We start from the raw sequence: 26335 nt of genomic DNA, 5'->3' as shown, positions 1-26335 counted from the left end.
TCTTTGCCAAAGTTTATTTGGAAAGCAAAGAATTGAACAAAGGCTCGGAAAATAAGTATTCCCAGTGAGGAAACCAGCTTAGGAGGTGAGAAAGCTCAGAGGGTCAGCAGGGCGATGCAGAGGACGGTGGAGGGTGGGGCCTGGGTGGCTGTAAGTGCCCTGCTCACCCCCTCGATGGAGGCAGGGCTGTAGGGCCAGTGCCCTGGGGCGGCAGGAGCTCGCATGTGGTGTCCCGACACAGGCAGCTCTCAATATGCGTGTAGGTGTAGTCCAGCGAGCCACCGTGGGGACAGTCCAGCACCACCTTCCGCTGGCTCGTGCGCTGCTCCTTGCAGCAGGTGCACCTGTGGTCCAGGGCCTGGGCCTCGGCAGAGTACCTGGGGGAGGGCCACAGTGAGGAGCCACTCCCTCCTGGAGGGGGCAGCCTCCCCTTCCCCTCCCCCAACCCTGGCCACTCGTGGCCTGGGACTCACATGGCGAAGGTCCCGCATGACCCGGAGCAGTAGTTCATGGTCACCAACTTGCTGCAGCCGGCATGTGAAATTTCCTTGGTAACGGGGATGGTGGAGCAGGGGATCCTGGTCTCATTGCGAAGGATGCCTGGAGGTGAGGAGGTGGAGGCTCTGAGGCGGGGTCTCCACACTTCAAGGGGGCCCACCAGGTCTCCCTCACTGCTTCCTCTCCTGTCCCCAAGTGCACCTCGCCTGGCCCTCAGCTGCCCACCCTGGGCGCAAGCACCCACCTCGGCCACCCTCTAGCAAGCTGGGCACCCCCAGTGACACTCTCAAACTCCTCACTCTGCTGAGAGGGACACAGAGGGGACAGGGCTCCCAGGGCACCATCCCCTCATGCCTTCCTCCCCACAGGGCGGCCTGGGTTTAGCCCACCCACCAGGCCCTGCCTCGGACCCCGGGATCAGCCCACGGAGCGTTCTGTACTCACACTTCCTGCAGCAGCCGTTGGGCATGAGCGTGATGGAGCCCTGGAGGAAAGGAGGATGAGCATGCGCCCCAGACCTTCCCCCAGCTGTGAGCACCTCCTCTGGCCACAGGCGTGGGAAGGGGCTGTTTCTGCAGAACGGGCTAAGGCCAGAGGCCACTGTCCCAGCACTGGGGCTTCAGCCCCATCATAAAATAGGGGACCCCCACTCCCCGGGCTCGCTCACCGGGAGGCAGGCGCTGGCGTCAAATTCCGGGCAGGTGATGTTGGAGATGGACGAGATGAACTGGTTGTGGATTTTCATGCAGCTGAAGAAGGTGCAGTTGTTGGTGGGGTCCCTCTTTCTGTCCCCGGGCTGTGGGGCAGAGGACAGCATGGTGAGGGCCCGCAGGAGGCCCACCCTCGGAGGCCCACCCAGAAAGACAGACTGGAAACACCTGGAAGGTGCCTGAGCAGCCAGCCAAGTGTGGATTCTCGGGCAGGAGGCCCAGCCTGCAGGCCCAGAGTCACAGGGAAGGTGACACCCAGGAAGGGCCCAGGGGCAGCCACCAGCCTGTAGTCCACAGACGCGTCCCCTTCCTAAAGGTCACCTTTTCTGGAAAAATGGTCTTTACAGCCGTACTTAAGATCTCGAGATGAGATCATCCTGGACTACTGGAGGGGGCCCACAATCCAATGACACAGAGACAGAGGAGTGGGTTGTGTGAAGACAGGCAGATACTGGAGTGATGCAGCCAGAAGCCCAGGAAGGCCTGGAGCCCAGAAGCTGGACAAGGCAGGAAGGACCCTCCCTGGGCCAGGTGGAGTGCAGCCCTGCCCACACCTGGGCCTCAGACTCCAGTCTCCAGGATGGGGCGGGGTGGGGGTGGGGGAATCCTGCCTGTTGTTTCAGCCCCCAGTCTGTGGTCCCTTGTCACAGCCACCCAGGACAGTGGCACAGAGGACTCAGCCAGGGGCAGCGGGAGTTGTCCCAGGCCGTGCCCTCAGCCCCAGGCTGGCCCTGCCCTGGCGTGAGCAGCCCTGAGCAGGGGACTCGCGCACCTTCAGGATGTACTGCCCGCTGGGCTGGTTGATGATGCAGTGGGTCTGCTCACACTTCATGCAGCACTCCCCAGGGGCCTCCACGAGCTCATAGCCCTACGAGACACACGGCTCAGGTTGGCAAGGGAAAGAGGACAGGAGCTGTTGGAGCCGGAACCCCACTCCTGAAGGGAAGTGATGGGGCAGCGGCTGCTTACGGGGCTGCAGGACGTGCTGCAGGGCACGTGGGTGCAGGAGATGACGTTGAGCTGCGTGGTGCTATTCCTGCTGCCGGTGCACACGCAGTCCTGGCACTTGGAGGAGTAAACTGGAGAGCCGGGCTGAGGGCACAGGGAGGGGTGAGTGAGGCTGGGCACCCTCCACGCCTCCCACCCGCCTCGGGGAGTGCAGCTCCCATCCCAGAAGGCTCTGACAGTGGGAGACAGGAGCTGGGTGGCCCGTGCCTGGCTAGCACAGCGTAGCCCCCTGAGCAAGCCCTCACAGGCACCCCAGCTGGCCAGTGAGCCTGCCCAGGACCCCACCCCTCCTCACCCACCTCCACCTTCCGTTGTCCCAGCCCAGGGCTCACCTGGTACTCAGCATTCCCGACAACACACACATTCTTGGGCACTGGGGAGAAAGAACGGGGGCCGCAGTCAGATTGCCCTGCCGGGCCCAAGGCCACACACAGCTGGTGGATGGGGCAGGAGCTCAGGGCCGGCGTTGGGGCATCAGACATGCAGAATGAGGCCCCCCAGGAAGGAGCCACTTCACCTCACCTCCCCACTCAAGGCACAGCGAGCCCCAGCCCCAGGGCCTCCTCCAGCCCTGGCCCCTGGGCACCACTCACCACACGAGTAGAGGGGGCAGCACCTTCCGGGCACCATCTCGCTCTTCAGCTCGAATCCCAGGGAACACTCAGGGGGCTTCTCCCTGCACAGGCTGGCATTGCACTCTGAAGAGGGGAGGAAAAGCGATAATAAGCAGGGCTCCTTGAAGGCTGCGCCCCGCCACTACCCACAGCACAGGGTGGGGCCTGGGGTGTCTGTGGGTACGAGCACAGCCTCCAGGCCCAAGCACAGCCTCCTCCTACAACACCTACTCTCAGCGGGACACACCCTGCGCCTGCTGCTCCCCAACTCCCCAGGGAGGTGAAATCATCACGGGGAACTTGTTCGGTGAATCCGGGGGACCCAGGAGGGGACAGGCGCCCAGGGACCCAGGCTCGGCTCCCCTCCCCCGGGCGTGGCCTTACTGCAGGAGCTGATGGTGCAGCAGGTGTCAGTGGGGTTGACCTCCGTGACCAGGTAGGTGCCGTCCTCCTTGCACTCAGGCAGGGGCTTCTGGCTGCACTTCCTGGGCTGGCAGACGATGCCTCTTCCACCCTCCAGGCAGACGCAGTCCTTACAGTCGAACTCAAAGCGCTCCCCAAACTGTAGGAGGAAGGGGGTGAGCAGGGAGAAGAGCGGCGGCCTCGCCACGGGCCGGGGCTGCGGGAAAACCTGTGCCCTCCCACCTCTGAGCACACGGGGCAGGTTCTGGCCCAGGACAGAAGCCCTCATTCAGGGCCACACCACTAATATCACGACCGTGACCTGCTCACCAGTATTTGCCTAAATCACGTGGGCCTGGCTCGGGGCAGACACACCACAGGTGTCTAGAGGGTTGATGAAACATAGAACTAAGGAATCAACCATGGGTGGGAGACATGACAGTGCAGTGGCTACGATATCATCTCAGGTCCAGACAGAGCATCGCATGAGCAATGGGTGGGTGGTGTGGACGGGTGGAGGATATGTGGATGGAAGAATGGAGGGAAAGACAGAGGGTCAGATGGTTGGCTGGATGGAGGGAGACACAGACGGATGGATGGATGGAGGGATGAACAGAAGGATGGAGGGATGGATGGAGGGTCAGACAGAGGGATGGAGGGGTGGCAGACAGAGAGACGGGAGATGGAAGAATGGATAGAGGGGCAGAAGATGGAGGGATGGGTGGAGGTAGCGACAGGGGAACAGATGGATGGGTGGGTGCATATCGTGCTAGCTCAGCCTTCCAGGACTTAAATGCCTCATTACTCAGTCTTTGAGGCTCCCAGGTTCTCGAGTCCACCCCACCCACCCCACAAAATTCAGGGTTTGTGGGAGAATCCCGCCCCAGCACCAAGGAGGAGGGCCGACCTTTCTGGGCACGTCATCAGGTCCCACACAGCCTAGGAGGAGAGAGGAAAGGAATCCTGTCAGCAGAGTCTCGGTGCCGCAGGAGCCAGGCTCAGCCTCGCAGAGGCAGGAGGGAGGCACCGAGAGCAGGCAACGTACCGCAGAACTCCACGCAGACATCAAAGCCGGGGGCGTAGCTGGTGGTGCCCTCGGGGCAGAAGCAGCCTTCCACCAGGCCTGTGTCCTTCCGCAGCGAGGAGCTGGAGGGGTGGGGGGCTTCGTGAGATGGGGGTGTGGACGGGCTGGGGAGCAGGCATGCTGGAGCACCACGCCCAGACAGTACCACCCAGGGGCCAAGCCCACACATTTCCCAGCAACTGACCTGGACCCACAGGTGGGCTCCTCGGCAGGACCGCAGGCCCGGTACTCCCTGTGAGACGGGCAAGTCACCGCTGTGGGAGGGAGGCAGCAGTCAGAGGGGCTGGAGACGTCAGAGGAGCCTGTGCATATCCCCCTGGCCCCGACCAGTGACAGTCCTGCCCAGCCCCTCCCACAAAGGACCCACCCTCCCACACTGGCTGAGGGTGGCCAGCTGCCCGCTGCTGCCCGCCTTGGTCCCCCGTGCTGTCCCCAGCCAGGAGACCGGTGCCCAGTGGTGCTTAGCAAGGCTCGCAGTCCATCCAGCACCCCCAGCCCCTCCAGCCTGCCCTTCTTCCCCACCCCAAGGCTCAGCCTGTCTCCATGGGGGCCTGGCCACCACATCCTGATCTGGGTTTAAGCTGGCACAGTGCCCAGCAGAGCCCCGGCGCCCCAGCCCTTCTTCAGGACCCTCGCCCAGGGGCTGAAACACTGGGCACTTACGGCAGGCCCCCTGGGTGTGGTTCCGCCAGTCGATGCAGACGCCCTCGTGGGCACAGAGGGCCGCATATGTCTGCAGGCTGGCGCACTCCAGGCCTGAGTCGGGCACGAAGCAGCTGTCGAACACGCAGGCGTCATAGTACTGCTGGGGGGGCACCAGGGCGTGGCACTCGGCAAACAAGCTGTTGGGGAGGGGTGTGGGTCACGCTTCAGCCGGTGCCACCAGGCTTTCTCACTCCCCACCACCCAGCCCCTCTGCCTGGGCTGCCCTCCTGGAGCTCAGCCTGCATCCCACCAAGGGGGCCGGCACAGTGGCCCAAGGATGAGGCTGTGTGGCCAGGCTCTCAGAGATGAAGGCGCCACATCTAAATGACCACCAGGTCCCAGGATCCCACCTCCAGCAACGCTGGCGGAAGGCCACCCAGCCTTGACTTGCATACCTCTGGGCACGAGGCGCTCGCTCCCGTGGATGCCAGCTTTGAGGGTGCCCCCTCTCTGTCTACACCCCAATCTGCCTCCCTGGTTCAGCCCTGAATGCTAGCTGCATCCTGGGTCCACTGGTCTACCCAAGGCTTCAAGCTCAGCCTATCCTGCACCTCCCAGGAGGCAGGAGAGATTCAGAATCAAAAGAGGCAGGGGGGTGTCTGACAAGGCAGCTCGGCCCCAAAGGAATCAGGAGCCTGAGCCCTAAGGCCTTCACCTTCCCAGCCCCACACTAGGCCCCCAGCCTTGTCTCCTCTGTGCAGACAGGGCCCAGGGGTGGGGGGTGCATAGAGAGGCGAGGCTGCTCCCTGAGTCTCTGCAGCTCTCTAGTGACGAGGCCACAGATGGGCCGGGAGCAGGGTCACCTGTCCTTGATCAGCTCGCAGAGGGAAGGATCACAGTTCTCAGGTGTGGGGGTGCGGCTGCTGGCTGTCGTGGTGGACGGGCGTGGGCTGGTGAAGCTGGAGTGGGGACAGTGTGGCTTGGAGGGGTCGTCCACCACCCACTGGTCAGCTGCGACCTCGCAGTTGGAGATGACCTCCCCACTGGGCAGCACGCAGTCATCCGAGGTGGTGTTGGTGCACGTGCCTGGGTTGGCGAGAAGGGCCAGGTTGTCCAGCAGACCCAGTGAGCGCCTGGGACCCCTCCCCTCCTCCTGCCCAGGTCCTCTGGGGACCAGCTGGCCAGCGCCGAGGGCACAGACTAGACTAGACTCCTATTGGTGTCCCACAGGGGCCAAAACAGGGATGACGACCATGGGGCTCCAAGCAGAGGAGGAAGACCTCATCCAGGCTGGCAGGTGCCCACTCCCCGCCGGCCTCCCAGGGGCAGGGCGCAGGAGCCGCAGGGGGCAGGGGCTCACCACACTGGCCCTTGGTGTTGTTGCCAAACAGGCGGTAGGGCAGCCTGATGGAGAAGGAGAGGCCGTCGTAGGAGATGAGGGCGTCCAGCTCGGGGATGTCCACCACGTACTTGAAGCCCGACTTGTACACCTGCAGCCCGTACTTCTTGTAGGGCAGCGCCACGGACTGCTCGTTGACCTGCACCTGTGGCCGACACACCGGGGGTCAGAGGGCCAGCCTGGCAGAAGCTGGCCACTCAGCGGGAGGCCTGTCCTTCCCTGGCAGCCTGTACAAAGGACCCTTGTGTGTCTGAGGGATGGGGAGGCTAGGCTGTGCCTTCAGAGAGCGCCTGGGGCCACAGCACCCTCCTCATCAAACCGTGTGGTGGGGGTCCCACCCTTTCTCAATTCCTTTTCAGTGCACTAAGCAGACTTGTCCAGGCTGGTCCCAGGGGTGAGGACCCCAAGACTCTGGGCCCTGTGCAGAGGGTGGGGCTCCCCTGGCCATGGGAGCCAACCACTCCATGATGTGTGTGCACCTGTGCTTGGGGAGGGGGCTTCTGCCACAGAGACCTGTGCTCAGGGCGGGCGGTGGGGTCAGGAGAGGGGAGGTTGATGGGTCCCTGATGCCCCTGGTGGCCCTGTGAGAAGGGCTGCATGCGTCCCATGAGCACTGACCCCCTCCCAGCACAGCTCTGGGGGTGCAGCCCAGCCCCCACCAAGGGAGGGAGCCGTATGGGTGCCCCGCCGTGGCTGTGGGGCCCGCCAGCATACCTGCACCTTCAGGGGCAGCATCTGCACCGTCCTGAGCTGCACCTCCTGGCTCTCGTGGCGCACGATGAGTGTGCGGGGGCAAGACACTCGGTCGGTGACATCACAGTGGTAGTTGTCGATGTAGACCCCGAAGTTGTCCACGGTGGGGTTGACCTCCTCCACCAGCACGTACGTGCAGTTGCCCTGGTAGCTGTAGTAGAGCCCGTCGAAGGTGGTGTAGTGTGGGTCCCCCCAGCCCGTGCAGTAGCCTGTGGAGGGAGCCCGGGTGAGCCGGGGGCAGAGGGAAGGTGGGGCCAGGGGGGAGGGAACAGGATGCAGTCAGGAGCTCAGGGAGGGTGAGAAGAGCAGGGAGGAACCTAGGGATACAGAAAGTCTGGTCTGGGACAGGCGGGGCATCTGGGCTGGGGAGATGGGGGTCAGCGTCTTCCAGCCCCCAAAAAGCATCTCCCCACACAGCCCTCAGCGGCTGTTCCTTCTGCAGAATGGGGCCTGGCTTTGGAGTCAGAAGGTCCAGGTTCAAACACCAGCTCTGCCCCTATAACCACAGAGGTGCCGGCGCTCCACCAGGCACACCCCTCCCCCTGCTCAGGTCCCCTCGAGAGGAGGAATGAGCAGGGCCATGGGAAGCCCTTCTGAATGTGTGCTTGGCCCTTGGTGAGCTCGGCTGTCAAGGCTGTCACGTCCAACCTGGGGTCTGCACCGGAAGACCTCAGGCCTCACAGCCCCCGCCCACGGAAGGGAGGAGGTGGGGAGGGTCCAGCCACAGCGTGGGCTTACAGTCGCACTCCCAGTGCCAGCAGCAGCCGTCGGGGTCCAGGACGCGTACGGGCTTAAGGTTGTTGGAGCAGGTGGGCATGGGCGGGGGCTCGCACTCCACCTGCACGATCTCCACTGTGTTGTCGTGCTTGCATGTGGCCATGGTGCAGTTGCAGAGCCACCACGTCTCGTTCTCCTGAGGGCAGGGAGGGTGCAGGGTCAGGGGGACAGGCCCCACCACCCGGCCCACCGAGGACACTCTTGTGAGGCCCCTGCTTGTGAGGCCCCGGGGTGAGTACCTAAGAGCCCTCCCCAGGAGGCTGGAGGCCAAGGGCGGCTTCAAGGCCACCATGTTGCAGCAAGAAGGGCCTGGGTGAGACAGTGGGATGCCCTGGCAGACCCTGTGTCTGAAAGGCAGCTTGAAGCCGCAGCCCTACTGGGGATGGTGAAGGGCATGGGGTACAGTGGCATCTTGGGTGACCAGCAGGAAGACAGCGCCTGGGGCATTGAAGGCCTGGACGGTGGGGACACAGCCACCCACAGCCCACTGACCTCTCTGGGAGGATCAAAGTCAGGGCACCCAGGGCGCTTGGTGGTGGTTGGCGTGCTTGACGTTGTGGACGGCGTGGGCGTGGGCGTGGGTGTGCTGGGCGTTGGGGAGGGGGTGGACGGGCAGGACCAGTTGAAGAATTGCCAGGAGCAGTCCAGCGAGCAGTTCACGAAGTAGCAGGTGTCCCCGTGCGTGCCGTTGTACACCACCTCGCCTGCAGGGGGAGAGACCGGTGCCTACGCCATCCAGGCAGGGCTGGCCGCCAGTGTGCACAGGCGGGTCCCCACCCAGGCCACCAGAGGGGAGCCCACCAACCCCTCTCCCCCTGACTCGTGGCTGCAGCAAGGTGGGGCTGGCCACGGAATTAGCTCTCCCCACGCAGCACCCAGCTTCCCTAGCAAGCTCCCGGTTTAGACCTGAAACCCGACTCCTACCCTTAGAAAACCAGAGCTCAAAGTCCCACCTAGCATCCACTGTCTGAGAGTCAGAAGGAACAGCCTGTGTACCTGGGCAATAGGCCGTGTCGTTCAGAAAACAGTAGCACTCGCTGCAGTGGGTGGTGCTCACGCTGGTGGTGGTGATGGTGCTTGTGGTGATAAGCGGGGTCGGGGTAGGGGTGGGCATGCTGGTGGTTGAGGTGCTGGTGGTTTGTGGTGTGGTCGAGGTCAGGGTGGCGGTCTCAGTGATGGTAGTAGTGGTGGTGCTTGTGATTTCTGTGATGGTAGGAGTCGGGGTGGTAGTCTCTGTGGAGGTATTGGTGATGAAGGTAGGGGTCGAGGTTGGGGTCTCAGTGGTGGTGGTGGTGGTGGTGGTGGTGGGAGTTGGGGTTGAGGTGTGGGTGGTGGTGGGGGTAGACGTGGGGGCACACAAGCAGCAGTAGACGTTGATCTCATAGTTGAGGCAGTAAGGCATGGGGAAGGGTCCCCCTGGCTTCTGGTCTTGGTTTTTGCACACCAGTCCAACTGAAGTGTTGCACACCACCCTTTGTCCAAGCTGTTCGATGGGAACATGTGGATACTTGGTGGCTCTGCAGGAGATGTCGGCTGCCCAGCCTGATCCACAGACGTCTCCAATGGGTTCAAAGTCTCCACGCGGTTTGGGAAAGGGTGGCTTATGAGAATCCAGCCAGCCAGTCCATTTGCAGTCAGCCACACACGGAGTGGTGACAGTGCTCGAGGACAGGGTGCTCGTCGTGGTGGGGGTTGGTGTTGAGGGCTCTGTGGTGGTGGTGGTGATGATGCTGGGGGTCTCGGTTGAGGTCCCTGGGGTGGTAGTCGTGGTGGGGGTTGTGGTCTCTGTGGTGGTGGTGGTGGGGGGGGTTGGTGTTGAGGGCTCTGTGGTGGTGGTGGTGGTGGTGATGCTGGGAGTGGGGGTTGAGGGCTCTGTGGTGGTGGTGGTGGCGATGCTGGGGGTCTCGGTTGAGGTCCCTGGGGTGGTGGTCGTGGTGGCGGTTGTGGTCTCTGTGGTGGTGGTGGTGGTGATGGTGATGGTGGGGGTCGGGGTTGAGGTGTCTGTGGTGGTGGGGGTAGATGTGGGGGCACACAACCCACAGCAGTAGACGTTGATCTCATAGTTGAGGCAGTAAGGCATGGGGAAGGGTCCCCCTGGCTTCTGGTCTTGGTTTTTGCACACCAGTCCAACTGAAGTGTTGCACACCACCCTTTGTCCAAGCTGTTCGATGGGAACATGTGGAAACTTGGTGGCTCTGCAGGAGATGTCGGCTGCCCAGCCTGATCCACAGACGGCTCCAATGGGTTCAAAGTCTCCACGCGGTTTGGGAAAGGGTGGCTTATGAGAATCCAGCCAGCCAGTCCATTTGCAGTCAGCCACACACGGAGTGGTGACAGTGCTCGAGGACAGGGTGCTCGTCGTGGTGGGGGTTGGTGTTGAGGGCTCTGTGGTGGTGGTGGTGATGATGCTGGGGGTCTCGGTTGAGGTCCCTGGGGTGGTGGTCGTGGTGGGGGTTGTGGTCTCTGTGGTGGTGGTGGTGGTGATGGTGATGGTGGGGGTCGGGGTTGAGGTGTCTGTGGTGGTGGGGCTAGATGTGGGGGCACACAACCCACAGCAGTAGACGTTGATCTCATAGTTGAGGCAGTAAGGCATGGGGAAGGGTCCCCCTGGCTTCTGGTCTTGGTTTTTGCACACCAGTCCAACTGAAGTGTTGCACACCACCCTTTGTCCAAGCTGTTCGATGGGAACATGTGGATACTTGGTGGCTCTGCAGGAGATGTCGGCTGCCCAGCCTGATCCACAGACGTCTCCAATGGGTTCAAAGTCTCCACGCGGTTTGGGAAAGGGTTTCTTATGAGAATCCAGCCAGCCAGTCCATTTGCAGTCAGCCACACACGGAGTGGTGACAGTGCTCGAGGACAGGGTGCTCGTCGTGGTGGGGGTTGGTGTTGAGGGCTCTGTGGTGGTGGTGGTGATGATGCTGGGGGTCTCGGTTGAGGTCCCTGGGGTGGTAGTCGTGGTGGGGGTTGTGGTCTCTGTGGTGGTGGTGGTGGGGGGGGTTGGTGTTGAGGGCTCTGTGGTGGTGGTGGTGGTGGTGATGCTGGGAGTGGGGGTTGAGGGCTCTGTGGTGGTGGTGGTGGCGATGCTGGGGGTCTCGGTTGAGGTCCCTGGGGTGGTGGTCGTGGTGGCGGTTGTGGTCTCTGTGGTGGTGGTGGTGGTGATGGTGATGGTGGGGGTCGGGGTTGAGGTGTCTGTGGTGGTGGGGCTAGATGTGGGGGCACACAACCCACAGCAGTAGACGTTGATCTCATAGTTGAGGCAGTAAGGCATGGGGAAGGGTCCCCCTGGCTTCTGGTCTTGGTTTTTGCACACCAGTCCAACTGAAGTGTTGCACACCACCCTTTGTCCAAGTTGTTCGATGGGAACATGTGGAAACTTGGTGGCTCTGCAGGAGATGTCGGCTGCCCAGCCTGATCCACAGACGTCTCCAATGGGTTCAAAGTCTCCACGCGGTTTGGGAAAGGGTGGCTTATGAGAATCCAGCCAGCCAGTCCATTTGCAGTCAGCCACACACGGAGTGGTGACAGTGCTCGAGGACAGGGTGCTCGTCGTGGTGGGGGTTGGTGTTGAGGGCTCTGTGGTGGTGGTGGTGATGATGCTGGGGGTCTCGGTTGAGGTCCCTGGGGTGGTGGTCGTGGTGGCGGTTGTGGTCTCTGTGGTGGTGGTGGTGGTGATGGTGATGGTGGGGGTCGGGGTTGAGGTGTCTGTGGTGGTGGGGGTAGATGTGGGGGCACACAACCCACAGCAGTAGACGTTGATCTCATAGTTGAGGCAGTAAGGCATGGGGAAGGGTCCCCCTGGCTTCTGGTCTTGGTTTTTGCACACCAGTCCAACTGAAGTGTTGCACACCACCCTTTGTCCAAGCTGTTCGATGGGAACATGTGGAAACTTGGTGGCTCTGCAGGAGATGTCGGCTGCCCAGCCTGATCCACAGACGTCTCCAATGGGTTCAAAGTCTCCACGCGGTTTGGGAAAGGGTGGCTTATGAGAATCCAGCCAGCCAGTCCATTTGCAGTCAGCCACACACGGAGTGGTGACAGTGCTCGAGGACAGGGTGCTCGTCGTGGTGGGGGTTGGTGTTGAGGGCTCTGTGGTGGTGGTGGTGATGATGCTGGGGGTCTCGGTTGAGGTCCCTGGGGTGGTGGTCGTGGTGGCGGTTGTGGTCTCTGTGGTGGTGGTGGTGGTGATGGTGATGGTGGGGGTCGGGGTTGAGGTGTCTGTGGTGGTGGGGGTAGATGTGGGGGCACACAACCCACAGCAGTAGACGTTGATCTCATAGTTGAGGCAGTAAGGCATGGGGAAGGGTCCCCCTGGCTTCTGGTCTTGGTTTTTGCACACCAGTCCAACTGAAGTGTTGCACACCACCCTTTGTCCAAGCTGTTCGATGGGAACATGTGGATACTTGGTGGCTCTGCAGGAGATGTCGGCTGCCCAGCCTGATCCACAGACGTCTCCAATGGGTTCAAAGTCTCCACGCAGTTTGGGAAAGGGTGGCTTATGAGAATCCAGCCAGCCAGTCCATTTGCAGTCAGCCACACACGGAGTGGTGACAGTGCTCGAGGACAGGGTGCTCGTCGTGGTGGGGGTTGGTGTTGAGGGCTCTGTGGTGGTGGTGGTGATGATGCTGGGGGTCTCGGTTGAGGTCCCTGGGGTGGTGGTCGTGGTGGGGGTTGTGGTCTCTGTGGTGGTGGTGGTGGGGGGGGTTGGTGTTGAGGGCTCTGTTGTGGTGGTGGTGGTGATGCTGGGAGTGGAGGTTGAGGGCTCTGTGGTGGTGGTGGTGGTGGTGGTGATGGTGAGGGTCGGGGTTGAGGTCTCTGTGCTGGTGGTGGTGATGATGGTGGGGGTCGGGGTTGTGGTCTCTGTGGTGGTGGTGGTGGTGGTGGTGGTGGTGGTGGTGGTTGGGGTCGGGGTTGAGGTCTCTGTGGTGGTGGGGGTAGCTGTGGGGGCACACGGACAGCAGTAGACATTGATCTCATAGTTGATGCAGTAAGGCATGGGGATGGGTCTCTCTGGCTGCTGCTCTTCGTTTTTGCACACCAGTCCAACTGAAGTGTTGCACACCAGCGTTTGTCCAAGCCGTTTGATGGGAACATCTGGATACATACTGGCTCTGCAGGAGATGTTGGCTGCGCAGCCTGATCCACAGACATCTCCAATGGGTTCAATCTCTCCACCTGGTTTCGTAAAGGTTGGTTTACCAGAATCCAGCCAGCCAGTCCATTCACAGTCAGCCACAGACGTAGTAGTGGTAATGGCCGTGGACGTGGTAGGTATAGTGGTGGGAGTCGGGGTGGAGGACTCTGTAGAGGTGGTGGTGGTCATGGTGGGGGTCGGGGTTGTGGTCTCTGTGGTAGTGGTGGTGGTGGTGGTGGTGGAGAGGACAGACGTCGTGCTGGTGGGTCTAGAGGAGGTTGAGGGTGTAGAGGGGCACCCACAGGTGTTGAAGTGCTGCACCACCGTCCCGTTGGGGCCACATAGCTCCCAGTAGCAGAAGCAGCCGTCCTGGGTGTAGTTGAGAATCTTTCCTGGGGGACAGGAGCGAGGCTGACGCCAACACTTTGGGAGCAAGACTCACAAGACCCCCCCTCGGCCTGTCCTAAGAAGGGAAAGGAGGGCTGTCCCCTGTCTCTGGCAAGCCCCAAAACAATGCCCCATCGTGATGCCTCCCCAGAACCCTAAGGGCCCCCATCAGGATGGAGAAGCTGGGTCACAGGAGGGCATTTGCCACGGGGAGCATCAGGATGGGAGCCCCAAGCGGCTGCTGCCCAGCAGGCAGCTCTGAGCCAGGAAGGGCCCCCGGGGTCCACGGGGCGGAGGAGGAGACTAAGTGCCCAGGGTCCAGGGACAGGGCAGCCACCTGTTCTTCTGGGTGGGGCCAGGCCTGCCGCCTCAGGGGCAGCCGCAGAGGGCAGCTTACCTTCCTTGGGCTGGCAGATGACCTTCGAGGACTTGGTGCACATGCTGGAAGGCAAGTGCTACAGCTTCAGATCCCAGGAAAGGAGGAAAGTCGCCTCTCCCCCCAGGCTCCACCTTCCCTGCACGCCGGAAGCCCCATGCCCTGTGCACACCCCTGATGCCACACCCCCGATGCCACACCCCTGAGGCCGGCCAGAAGCCTAGGCCACGGCCCCAAACACCCACCCCAGGGGAGCCATGCGCTCTAACTGTACAGAGTGGGTACAAGGTGAGGTAGGCAAAAGCCGGACACAGAAGGGAGGAAGTGCAGAGAAGGAAGGCCCGTCTCTCACCGGGAAGGGGACTGATCCACACAGCCTGGCTCCTGTGTGTGAGCATGCGCGTATGCATCCATGCACGTGTGCACCCATGGGTGTGCGTGTGCGCCTTTGCATGTGAGAGCATGTGTGTTGTGTCCACTTCTGTGTATGTGAACACTTTGTGTGCCTGTGCGTGGGTGCATGGATGTGAATGCTCATGGGTGCATATGCACCTGTGCGTGTGTGGCCATGTCACAGGCGCATGCGTGTGAGCACGTGCGTGTGTGCCTCTGTGTGTGCTGCCCTCCACGACCTCCCCTATGATGTGAGCCTAGGTACCAAGACTGGCAGATGTCATCCGTGGGAACGGACGCTCCAGGTGGGTAGCGGGTGTCCTCGATATAGCAGCCACATTTGTCTCTTGTGACGCACTTCTTCAGGTCCTCGTCATAGATGGGCCTGTGCTTAGGGCACCGGGGGTAGCAGCCTAGTGGGCACAGGTCACAGGGCTTGGACCATGGTGGAGGACCCCATGTCCACCAGAACCCACCATGGGCCCCACTCTGGCAAGTCCTTCTCTGCAGGATGTCCCTATGGAAAGGCCAGGGACTGGGAAGGCAGGGACCTGCATCCCCTCAGCTGGGCCCTGCACACTGCCACAAGGCCAAAGTGACAACTAGGTCCTGCCCACCTGCCGAGGGACAGCCAGGCCCTGCCCAGCCTCCAGGTTGCACCCTGGGCCCCTGACCTGATGTCCCTCCCACGAGGTAGGACGCTCCCTCCCCAGACTTCACGGCTCAGTCCTTCATGTCGCTGGTTCTCAGATCAAAGGCATGGAGTGGCCTCCCAGACCCACCTCTGAAAGCCCTCGCCCCCTCGTCCTGCTCTGCAGGTCCCATAGCACTCTCTGCTCCTGGCAACACCCGGTGCCTGTTAACCTGCTTCTTTTCTGCCTCCCCCCGAGAGGGCAGGTTCATAGCTCAGTCTCCAAGCCCACTGTGCAATCAACAGACCCTGCAGAAATTGAACCTGGCCCACCCTGAGACTCGGGGTCTCCAGCCCCCAGAGAGCCACTCTCAGGTTGACCACAAGGGTCTCCAGAGGAGACTGTCCTGCAGCCCCAGGCCAGCAGGGCAGGGCAGGCCACTCTCACCCAGGAGGCCCCGCTCACCCTCAAGGTAGGACATGGAGATGCTGGAGTGGATGCCATTGATGGTCCTGCAGGTCTCCAAGCTGGGGTGCCCACAAGGCTCGTAGTGCCACTCACACTCGTGCGGGGGGTTGTAGTAGTCGCAGAATATGGCTGGGGAGGAGGGAGGTGAGGTCAGACTCAGCGAGTGCCGAGGCCAGGTCGGGGGGACGGGCCGGGAGGGGCCAGCTCCCTCCTGCCACCCCAGGCAGCACAGTGGCCCCGAGGAAGGACACTTGGATCCTTGGGTTGGGGGAGGCGGGCAGGGGACCACATACACCCCATCCCTTGCAGGGGTAAGGAGTGCCACCTGACCCGCTGGCACCCAGGCCCAGGACGGGTGGACACTCACGGCACAGGTCCGGCGTCCTCCAGAACACGCAGGCCCCCTCCTTGGTGCATTCCTGGGCGTAGGTGGCCACGGCGGAGCAGAAGCACTCACAGTCGCCGCCCGAGTCGCAGGAGCACGAGTCGTAGACACAGGCCTCGTAGAAGGGTGTGGGGTCCACCTGGGGAAGAAGCCACCATGTGCCCTGGGCCCATGCTGCTCCATGAGGCCAGGCCTCCCCCTGCGGCCAGAGGACCTCAGGACCCAGAGACCAGCCCCACTCCTGGGACAGGGGGCGGTCACCCAGCACGAGCTTCCCAGGCCTCCAGTGACGCTGACGGGTGAGGTCCAGACACGGTTGGCCAACTCTGGCCACACAGACCCTCAGCGCCTCGGGGTCTTCTGCCGTGAGACAGGCCACCCTGCACCTGCTCCCTCGCCCCCACTGCCTGGAGCTGAGGACCGTCGGGTCTTAGGTGCTGTGTTCTTTCTTTCTCCCTCCTGGAAGGTACAGGAGGCTGGGGGTTCAGCCAGAGTTCTCAGAGAGAAAGCTGGACCTCTCATCGTGTGTCCAAAGGACACGGAGGATGGCGCTAAAGCTGGAGTTGACATAGCCGAGCCATTCCCAGTGAGCACGTCAGGCGGGGAGATGCTGCCCACCCACAGCCACTCCCGTGCCCGCCGCCTGCACCACCCCCCCCACCTTGCTGTGGCAGGCGCTGAAGACCGGGCTCTTGATGATGCTGCACTGCTTCTCGGCCCAGGAGCGGCGGTGTGGGTTCAGGGTGCACGGCTCGAGGGTGGCGCTCACGTCCGGGCAGGTGGGGGTCTCCTTCCAGCTGTTCCCGAAATCCAGCTCACTCTCCACCACCATGTGGTCCCGAGTGGTGAAGTCATTCTTGGAGCGCTGGTCGAAGTTCCCACACAGGCCGCACACAGTGCCCTGCGGAGACCAGAGAGCCAGGGGCTTCGTGAGGGGGCTCGAGGGAGGGAGAGGTACGGCCCCGCTGTGCCTGGGAGGCCCAGTGTGCGTGCAGGACCAGCCCTGCAGAGGCCTGGTGGGCAGGGGAGGCTGCATACCTTGTAGGAGGGGGCCAGCTTGATGAAGATGGTGGTCCTCTTGTCCCAGATGACGATGATGCCGATGCTGGCCTCCACCACCAGGTACTGGCCCACCTCCCGCGTGGTGTAGGCCACATGGTGGCCCACGTCGCGCTGGATCACCACGCGGTGTTTGTCCTCCAGCTTCAGCTCTGTCCTCTGTGCCCAGGGGAGAGGCCCGGTCACTGGCCAGGTCCAAGGGTCCCCAAGGACCCTCACATCCCTGGGGATGGGCAGCACTCACCCCGATGAAGATCTTGATGGCCTTGGAGCAGGTGACGCCCGTGGTGCCACACGGGACATTTTCGGTGATGATGCTGAAGGAGCCCAGCGAGGAGTTCTGGCCGCAGTAGTCCTGGGGGCCCACAGTGGGGTATGAGCCAGGCCAGCCAGGCCACAGGTGACCCCCCCACCCCGGGAGCCCCACCCCAGCTGAGCCTCAGCCCCTCCTCTGTCAAGAGGGGATAACCATGCCACATGTGGGACCTCACCAACCTTGCACAGCCCTCAATGCACGCCCACACCCCCCATGCACCCAAGGGAGGGTCACAGGATGGGAGCATGGAGGAAGGGCTGGCCCCTCACACCCGCAGGAGCCTCCACTGAGAGCAGCTCAGGGCCGGCAGAGCATGGACATGGGCAGGTGCAGGCCTTGGCGGTGCCCTTGCCTCACCTGAACGGCTACGTAGGAGCAGTTTCCATCAAAGTTGTAGTACTTCCCATCAAAGGTGATGTAGTGGCCGCTCCCATGGATGACACAGGTGCCGTGGCACACAGACTGGGTGCACGCCCAGCGTCCTCTCTGGCAGGTGCTGAGGAGAGCAGGAGAGGGGACTGGAGGCGCCACAGGGCCCAGGGCCTCCCAGCCCTGCTCAGAGGGTGGCTTGGCCGAGCCTGTGGAACAATGCAGACACCTCCCCAGGCAGCTCACACACAATGCCTGCAAACCCGCACCAGCCCAGCAAGTGCCACCCCAGTGCCCCTCCCATTCTGGCCAGGGCCTTGCCCACCCGGTGGAGGTGCACATGGCCCTGCAGGACCCGGTTGGCCCGATGGGGAACAGCCCCAACCCTCTGCCTGGCCTCGAGGACACGCTCCAACTGGAGGGCAGCCGGGCCAGGCCACTCACCAGGTGTTGCAGTCCACCTTGATCTTGTCCCCGCGGGAGAAGAAGCCCTTGTTGTGCACACAGGGGCAGTCCTCCTCCACAACGCAGCCGCCTCGGCCGTCATCGATCAGCCCCTCGGGGCACATGCAGCCGCTCACACACTCTGTCTGGTACTGTGGGGTGGCCGCGGAGCGGGGTTCAGGCATTAGATGCCAGGCCCGGCATCTTGGCTGCCCTTGGCTGGCCCCCCCTCTGACACTGCAGACTCCTCTTGTGTCCCCCACCCCCACCCCCGCCTCCACCCCTTGACCCCTTATCCCTCTGTCTGGCCCACCCCTGGAGCCCTTCTTCCTTGGACACCTCCACTACTGGGCAGGGAGACACGTGAGTGCTGCCTGCCAGGGGCCCTACACTGGCCCCTGTGACCCCAGCAGGCTAAGCGGAGCCTGCAGGCCGCCACCAGGCCCCAGGGACAGGAGGGGTCAATGAGCCTCATGGGTCCTCAGGAACTGGCAAAGCAGCTCAGGGTCAGGGCGGGAGTTTGGCTGAACCCTCCCCTCCACAGCCACCCCAGCTGTGCCCTCTCCTCCCTGGTTGCCCCGGCAGCACCCTCCCCTCCATGGCAGTCCCAGCACGCACGTGTCCTGCAGCCAGCGTCTGGCAGCTGAGGGGGCGGGGGTTCCGGATGGTCAGCGCGGTCTGGTTGTTGCAGTCAATGTGGATCTTTGGGGCTTTGCAGGCTGCAGACAGAGGAGCCACCCCAGCTCAGCTGAAGTAGGCGGCTGGCGGGCTCAGGCAGGAAGGAGAGGGGGTAGGGGGAGCAGGCTGAGGGGCAAGGGGCAGGAGGCCCGACCTCAGGCCACATTCACTTACCCTCGCCAATCAGTTTGACTGGATTGCAGTGCACCCTCCCGTTGCGGCACACGCTGCAGGGAGAGTGGGAAGGTGAACGGGGCCCTTTGAGGACAGGCCCAGAGACTCTGTGGGGCGGGGCGGGGATGGGGGCTCCCCCAGGTAGAGCTGGCCCTGCCCGCCCCCGTGCCATCCTTCCTGGCCCCAGGCCACTCACCACCGCTCCTCCTGCCTCAGGACCACCTCCCCCGCCTCCAGGTAGAGGCCTCGGTGGTAGCAGGAGCACTTAGCCAGGGGCACACAGCGGCCCTTCTCGTCCAGGAAGGTGCGGTCGGGGCAGCCGCAGCCGTCCACGGGCGCGAAGCCCTGGAGGCAGTGGGCGTCGGCCTCGGACAGCGAGCGGCAGGTCTGCTGGCAGGTGGTCAGGTTGTACAGGAAGATCTGCGAGTTGGGGCAGGAGCCCACGTCCTTGTCTGCAGAGGGGCAGGGCCAGCGTGAGGGCGCAAGGGACGGCCCCAGCCACGTCCCCGCAGGCGGCCAGTGGAGCTGTCATCCTGGGGCCACCCTGGCTGCACAGGTGGCCCGCCCCACATGCCTCTCTGTCCAGGCAAATGGGCAGCGGCCACAGTTCGGACCCCTCCCCGCTGGCAGGGAGCAGCCGAGCGCCGGTTTCCCGCCTTCCTGGCAGAGGAAGCTGGAAGACGCATCACCCGCTGGTGGTGGACCGATCCCTCTCCCTGGACTCAGGGTGAGCTGCCACTGGGGACAGGGGCTGAATCGAAGGCCGAGCCCCAGCCCCCCGCCCCATGGAGAAGCCAGGACCCCGAGCCCAGGACGCCGGCAGGGGACGGCACTCACTGCAGACGTTCTCCCGCCAGCCCCGCAGCGTGACGCCCTTGGCGGCACAGGCACGGGCGTAGGAGGACAGGGCGGCGCACAGACACTCCTCGTTGTTCTGGCAGTTGCACGTGTCGTACTTGCACCTCTGGGGGTAAACCGAGGCAGGGCAGTGAGGGAGGGAGCTGGGCTTGGGGACGCACACACGTGTGCAAGCACTCCTGGACACGCACGAGTATATGTGCACCCACACATATACACATGTGAGCACGCTTAAACTCCCACTTCCACAGGTCCAAAAACATAACACACTCACACATGCATGCCTACACATGCATGTACACATACACGGTGCACAGAGACACATGTTGTTTACACGTGTGCACACAAACACATACGTGTATGCACACTCACACACATGCTTACACGCACACACACTCAGCAGCCCCTAGCGAGAACCTCACAGGCAGCCAGTCAGGCTCAGCCAGGCGCACTGGGCACACCTTCCTGTCACGGAGCAGGGGTTGGGGAGGGCAGGTGCGGGTCCCACCCACCTTGTAGTACTCAGCCGGGTCCACAACCGAGTGACACCTGCCGAAGGGGGACTCCGTCTTCCTCAGCAGGGAGCACCAATGCTCGGCATAGTTGGCTGCAGAGGCCGGTCAGAACCTCAGGGGTGGCCCCTCCAGCAAGTGCCCCGAGTCTGGCTGCTTGGTGGCCCAGGCTGGAGCAGACACTGTCCCCACTGTGGACTGAGCCGGTCCCCCTCCAGGCCAACTCAGTGCAGGACAGTGCCTCTTACGAGACAGGGGCGCCCACCACCCACCCTCTCTGCCTCCCAGGACGAGCTAGGCAGCACAGCGGGTGGGAGGGTATCCTGTCATGGCACCAGGCCAGTCGCTGGAGGAGGGCCACCACCCAGCCATTGGCAGGTCCAGTACCTCTGCCAGGTCACTTGGTGGCCTGCCATCATGGGCCACCATAAACCAGACATGTGGCAGAAAGCAGCAGGCGGGCCCCGAACGGGGCAGGCCATCTCACCTCCACCCACCCCCACGTCCCACCGGGAACCCCATCTGCCTCACCGCTCTCGATGTTGAGGGAGCAGGGGTCGTCCAGCCAGTCCAGCTTGTCGGGGCAGCTCGACTGGACCTTCCAGGTGTTGGCGAAGCTCGCCCCCGTGGCCTCCACCAGCCCGCCAGCCGTCTTGAAGTCATCGCCCTCCAGGCCATTGAAGTTCCCACAGAGGCCTGAGGGGCCGAGGGACCAGGTTGGGAAGGGCCTGGCAGGGTAGGCCCCACGTGGAACTCTGTCGCGGGAGCAGGCGGGGCCACTCACCCTGCACGCGGCCCTGGGCGGCCTGGTCCAGCGTCAGGAAGAGCTGCATGACCGGCACCAGCTGGACCTGCATCCTGAGGCCGAAGGCAGTGTTCACGATGAGGTGATGTGAGGACGGTTGGAAGATGGAGAAGCTCGCTGCCAGGTGGAGAGGGGAGGGCGGTGAGGGGCTGCTCGGCAGGCCCACCTTCAGCAAGCGGGTCTGGTGCTGCAGGGGGACCGTCCCCCTCCCTACCTGGGCCCCGGCCCATCACTCACCCGTCACGTGGGGCAATTTCACCTGCAGCTCGTTCAGGAGCACAGTGCCATCCGACTTGAAGACCACCACCTGAGGGAAAGGCCAAGGGACGGTGGGGCTAAGGGCCATGGAGCCCCCAGGGGTGCCGGCAGGGCAGGGGCGGGGTACCCACGTTCTGCTTCTTGTCGGCCAGCAGCACCACCGTCTTCAGGCAGGTCTGCTTGTCCGTGGAGCCGCAGACGGCCAGCTCGCCCAGGAGGGCGTAGGAGTCATTGTGGTCGCTCTGCGGGGAGGGCGGAGACACTGAACGAGCAGGGGAGCAGGGAGAGCCAGCTCCCCACACGTGCCTGCCTGCCCGCCACGCCCGCCTACCTTGGTCAGCACATAGTAGCAGTCCCCGTGGAAGGTGTACCTCTTCCCGTCAAAGGTGGTGATGTGGGAGCCGCCCTCCAGCGCACAGGACCCGGGGCACGGCCGGTCTTTGCACACCCAGCGGCCGGCATTGCACATGCTGCAGGCAGTGGGGCCCAGGGTCAGGACCAGCTACTTCCCCTAGGCTGCCGGGCCCCCAGCCCAGATCCCCAGGACCCCCAACAATCTGGACCCCAGCCCCGGCCCCCGGGACCCACCACTGCTCGCAGTCCTTGGTGATCTGCTGGCCGGGCGCGTACTTCTGTCCCTGCAGCTTGCAGTGGCACTGGCTCACGGGGATGCAGCCACCGCCCGCAATGTCATCGTACACGGTGCCTGGGACAGTGCCGGGCGGGGCGTTACACTCACTGGCCTCGGAAAGTGCCAGATTCCCCACAATGGGGCTGCCATTGCCAAAGCCACAGCCGTGGGACAGCCTCCGGAAGATGCTGGAATCCCCGAGGGGGGGCTGCCAGCCAGGCCTCCCTCCCACAAGCACCTCTGGTCCTTTGGGCGACACCATGGTCCCCACAGAGTGTCTGGTCAGGGACATGCCATGGGGGCCTGAGAGTCAGGCCCCTTCCCGGGGTCCTCCAGGCTCCGTTGGCCGGACAGGAGAGGGTCTGTCAAGGGGTGACAACCAGGAAGGTTCCTTCCCCCAGACTCCCAGAAGCCGTCATCGTGTGTGAATGAGGTGGGAACTTCAGCATTTGTACCCTTTCTCCCTGTACCTCGTCCCTCGATTTCAGTGGGGGCACCGTGCCTCGCTTCCTGTGCCATTGCTGCACCCCACCACCCTGCACCACCATCCCAGCATGGCTCTCCCCCTGGTGCAGCGGAAAACCCAAGGCCACTGGTCCCAGCGCCCTCAGGCGAGGGTGGGCCGTATCAGGGCACCACCCCTCCTGCCCCCGCACGCCCGTGGGTGCCCCAGCGCACACCTTCAGGGCAGAAACAGCCGTCCAGGCGGTGCTCCTCACACAGGCTGCTGACCTCCAGGTGTGAGCAGGTGTCCATGCAGGGCGAGCCGCTCTCCAGGTAAACCATGTTCCCGGGGCAGCTCTTGGCTAGAAGGGCAAAGGACGGCCCCTGAGACGTGAGGCACTTACGCCAAGGGTGGAGGGCAGCTGGTGGGGGAGGGGAGAGGCTGGACCTGCCCGTGGGGTGCACCCAGAGGGCTCTAGACTCCCACCCAGGCGGTTTCTCCCACCCACCCCAAAGCCAAGGCCGCCTCAAGGGTGGGCAGAGACGTGGCTCCTGATCCAGGGCACCAGGCTGCCCTGCCCTGGGCCGGCAAGGCTGCAGTGCTCCCTGTGGATTGGTGGATCATCCCTCATGTGCCCCTGGGTCCCCGCCCTCCCGATTCATGCGCGTGGCGCTTACGACAGAGAGTGCCAGTCCTCCAGTTCCCGGGGCGCCCGCCAGCATGCGAGCACTGGCGGGAGAACTCGGCCAGGGTGCTGCAGATGCAGGAGGCGCCCGAGGGGCACTGGCAGCGGTCCTGCACACAGGCCCGTACGTACGACTCCAGCGGCACCAGGCCCAGGCAGTCCTTGAAGGCCGCGGCTGTCAGCAGCTTCTCGCACTCGGCGCGCTGGTGGACAGATACGGGCAGTGGGCGGGGCTGCTCAAGCCCTCCTCCCTTCCACACCGCCAGAGGTCCCCAGCAGAGACCAGTGGGCACAGGGCCCTCTGAGGAGAGGGGTGGGCACGGCTCCCATAGGGTCCCCCCCCCGGGAATGGCTCCTCCCCTGGGCAGGGGTCCCCGGCCAGCCACTCACGTGCTCAGAGCAGGACTCAGGGGTCTGCCCCTCCTCGGGGTCATCGCACACCACCTCGGGCTTGTTGATCTTCTGCATGTTCCCGAACTGGACAGCACTGAAGAGCATGCCTGTGGGGGGCACAGCCGGTCAGCGAGGGGCACCCGGGAGTCTGCACACACCCGCCCCCTAAGCCCCCGAGGAGGCCCTCACCATCAGACAGGAACTCGGAGTAGCTCTGCAGGCCGTTGTAGTCCCCACAGAGCCCGCACGTGTGGTTCTGGAATTTACTGTCCAGCTCCAGCTGCCGGGGGAAGAGAGAGCAGGTGAGCAGCCATGGCCAGGCAGCACCTGCAACTTGTTTGAATGGGTGTAGCAGGAGGGCTGTGGGCAGCCAGGGGGTGTCCTGGCATCACTGAGGACCAGGAGGGGATTGGGAGATGGGGAGGGCTGGCCCACCACCCGAGGCCCCAAGGGTGCCTTTCTGGGTGGGCTGCCTGGCCCCGCCTCGGCCCCCAGCCTTCTCCACCAGCAGACAGGCTGCTCCACACTCCCAGCCCACCATGGACCCCGCTCTTGGTGAGGATGGGACCACTGGCAACCCACTGCTCCCCTGGAGTCCCAGAGCTCTGATGGAGTCCCCTCGGCCCCCAGGGCCCTGTGGCACTGGGGCGGCACCCACCATGAGCGAGTCCTCCCGGTCCCACATGAGGGTGAGGCCGGCACGGGAGTAGACCTTGGTGTAGGCGTCGTTCCTCTCGATGAGCAGCCCGGGGCTGTAATGCGGGGTGCTGACCCTGGGGGGGCAACAGGGTCACGAGCCAGCCCACAGAGCCGCCCAGCCAGGCCCAGGGGTCCCGCTGCCCAGAAGCGACTGAGGCTGTGCATCATGTGGGCTGGGATGGCCTGGCCTCAGCCTCTCAGCCAGCCCTGCCTGGCCAGGTCCCACCCTGTGGTCACGAAAGGCCTTGTCCTCCCTCTCGGGGGACTTGAGCAGTGACCAGAGACCCTCTCCACCTGGGCTGGCCGGGCTCCTTCACAGGAAGCCACACCCTGCCTGCCGTTCTCCGTCTCTGCACCCCTCCTCTGGGTCTGTCCTGGGCAGGAGCCCCACGACAGCCCTGAGAGTGGGGAGGGGCTTCTCCATCCACCGCCCAGGGTGGGCCCTGGCTCTGTGCTCACCCCAAACTCTGCCTCCGTGGGCCCTGTCCCCACCCCCACCCTGAGACTGGGGCTGGCTGCCACGGCTGCAGCCTCTAGGGGAAACAAGATCCCCTGGTGCAGGGAGAAGGCGGACCACGCAGGTGGGGAGCCGCCAGACAGGAATGCACTTAGGCTCCATTGTTCCGGACACAATGGGGAACAAAGGCTGGGGTGGTGGGCTGGGGGCCCCCAAAAGCCCCCCGCTGCAGGGCATCTGTACCTCTAGCCTGGCACAGCAGGGCATAGGGCCTCCTCCCCAGAGGCTGCCAGGCCACCCCCACAAGGATGGCCACCTGTCCCCCATGCAGGCCCAGAGCCTGGTGGGCTGTGAGCCATGGGGCTGTAAGACTGTGGGAGAAATAAAACCCCTTCCCTGGTCCCTCACCCATGGGGCTCATCAGTGTTTGCTGAATGAATCAGTGACCTGAAGTGAAACCCCGGTGTTCTCCTTAGCCATGTGCCAGGGTGGAGAGGGGCTTGTGGGGGCTGGCAAGGCTCATGCTTGCTCACAGAAGCCACGGGGCCCCCTGTCTAGGATGTGGGGGGACGCCGCCCGACCGCACTCACTTAGCCCCATTCAGCACAGCCAGCTCGGGGGTGAGGTAGACCGTGTCGTCCTTGACGGTCAGCAGGATGTACTCGACCTGGGGGTGGCCACCCTTGCGGCCCGGGCCCCGCTTCAGGTGCACAGCAAACTCCTTGTAGGTGTCACGGCAGTCCGAGGCGAAGTTGTAGTCGCAGAGGCCGGGGAAGCGGAAGACGTCACCGTCGAAGGTCTTGTAGTGGAAGTCGCCCCAGGTGCTACAGACGTTGTGGCCGTGGTTGCGCGTTCTGCCCTCTGGGGAACAGCGGGACGGAGCGTGAGCCCCCCAGGCCGCCCTCAGGCTCGTCCCCAGGCCCCAGCCCGGCCACCGCCCTCAGGACCCTCCAGAGGCAGCTGAAGCGGCTCAGGTGGTCCTGCAGGAGGGGCCTCTGCTAGACTGTGGTCACCTCGCCCGCGGTCTCAGCCCCCAGAAAGGACGTCTCCAGTGTCGCGCCCTTGCACCCCGGCCTGGTGTGGCACATGGCCATTGGCCCAGCAGGCAGTGGGGGCAGGGGTCTCTCAGGTTCCCTGAGTGCCCTGTCCACCTGGCCCAGTGCCACCCAGCACCCCATCACTGCCACACTCCATCCACTCCATGCCCCACCCAGCCGCCTCTCATCCATCAGAAGGGCAGTGCTGGACCCGTCTGAGGGTCCCCACTTTGTGTCCATCCATTTGGGTCCAGGGCCCCCCGGTGGCTTTCTCACGCAGCCCTGCGGGATAGAGATGTCCCCATCCCACATTCGGTCTTCTCTGGCTGAAGCCACCTCTCCGGCTCCTCAGAAGTGGCCATCTTGGCCTTGCCCCTCCCAGGGTCCCTTGGACTGGCCTCCCCCACACCCACGGACGACAGTCTGGCGCAGGTGTTTCCACCTGGTATCACCCCCGGGAACGCTCTGTGCTGGCGATGGCTTTCAAAGGAATGACGGGAGCCCAAGACCACCTGTCCTTTCCTCCCTGCCTCCTTCTTTCCCTTGTTCCCTTCCTCCTTCCTTCCTTCCCTCCACCCAAAGTCAGCAGGGGTGGGGGCTGCAGGAAGCTGGACCCAGCCTGTCTACCCCAGAAGATGCCAGGCTGCCCCAAATGCTGGCAGAAGAGGATCGCCTCCTCCTCCCAGGTAGGACCGTCTGCGCTGGGCTGCCCCGGATGTCCTGTACCCTCAGGTCGTGCTGCCCATAGCGCTGCCCGCTGCCCCTCACCTTTCCGCAGCTCCTCGCCCCTGGCCAAGGTCAGGGCCAGGCAGAGGGCCACTAGGCGGGCTAGTGGCAGCCCCATGGTGGC

General features: G+C 63.7%; 1 protein-coding gene across 1 annotated transcript; it reads right to left on the bottom strand.

Moving 5' to 3' along the window:
- Nucleotides 1-26335, bottom strand: LOC138916772 (mucin-2-like). Its single transcript, XM_070230345.1, has 46 exons — nucleotides 26254-26335; nucleotides 25039-25309; nucleotides 23951-24065; nucleotides 23482-23572; nucleotides 23290-23399; nucleotides 22892-23102; nucleotides 22450-22575; nucleotides 21727-21844; nucleotides 21470-21608; nucleotides 21270-21380; nucleotides 21118-21187; nucleotides 20860-20997; nucleotides 20607-20771; nucleotides 20076-20170; nucleotides 19543-19669; nucleotides 18902-19157; nucleotides 18706-18758; nucleotides 18472-18572; nucleotides 17854-18005; nucleotides 17398-17536; nucleotides 16969-17079; nucleotides 16704-16883; nucleotides 16327-16566; nucleotides 15648-15804; nucleotides 15278-15409; nucleotides 14446-14593; nucleotides 13809-13852; nucleotides 8887-13416; nucleotides 8383-8594; nucleotides 7852-8026; nucleotides 7075-7322; nucleotides 6322-6505; nucleotides 5825-6047; nucleotides 4980-5158; nucleotides 4501-4570; nucleotides 4278-4378; nucleotides 4140-4171; nucleotides 3215-3392; nucleotides 2810-2914; nucleotides 2549-2589; nucleotides 2178-2300; nucleotides 1981-2076; nucleotides 1166-1294; nucleotides 943-982; nucleotides 474-600; nucleotides 1-377 (listed from the first exon to the last, which is right to left on the bottom strand). Exons 1-46 carry the CDS (start codon nucleotides 26327-26329, stop codon nucleotides 164-166), a joined length of 10683 nt encoding a protein of 3560 aa, XP_070086446.1. The 5' UTR covers nucleotides 26330-26335; the 3' UTR covers nucleotides 1-163.

The sequence above is a fragment of the Equus caballus genome, chromosome 12 (assembly GCF_041296265.1).
Source record: "Equus caballus isolate H_3958 breed thoroughbred chromosome 12, TB-T2T, whole genome shotgun sequence".
Taxonomy (NCBI): Eukaryota; Metazoa; Chordata; class Mammalia; order Perissodactyla; family Equidae; genus Equus; species Equus caballus.
Note: the sequence above shows the minus strand (reverse complement) of the source record. Positions and strands in the feature narration are given on the sequence as shown.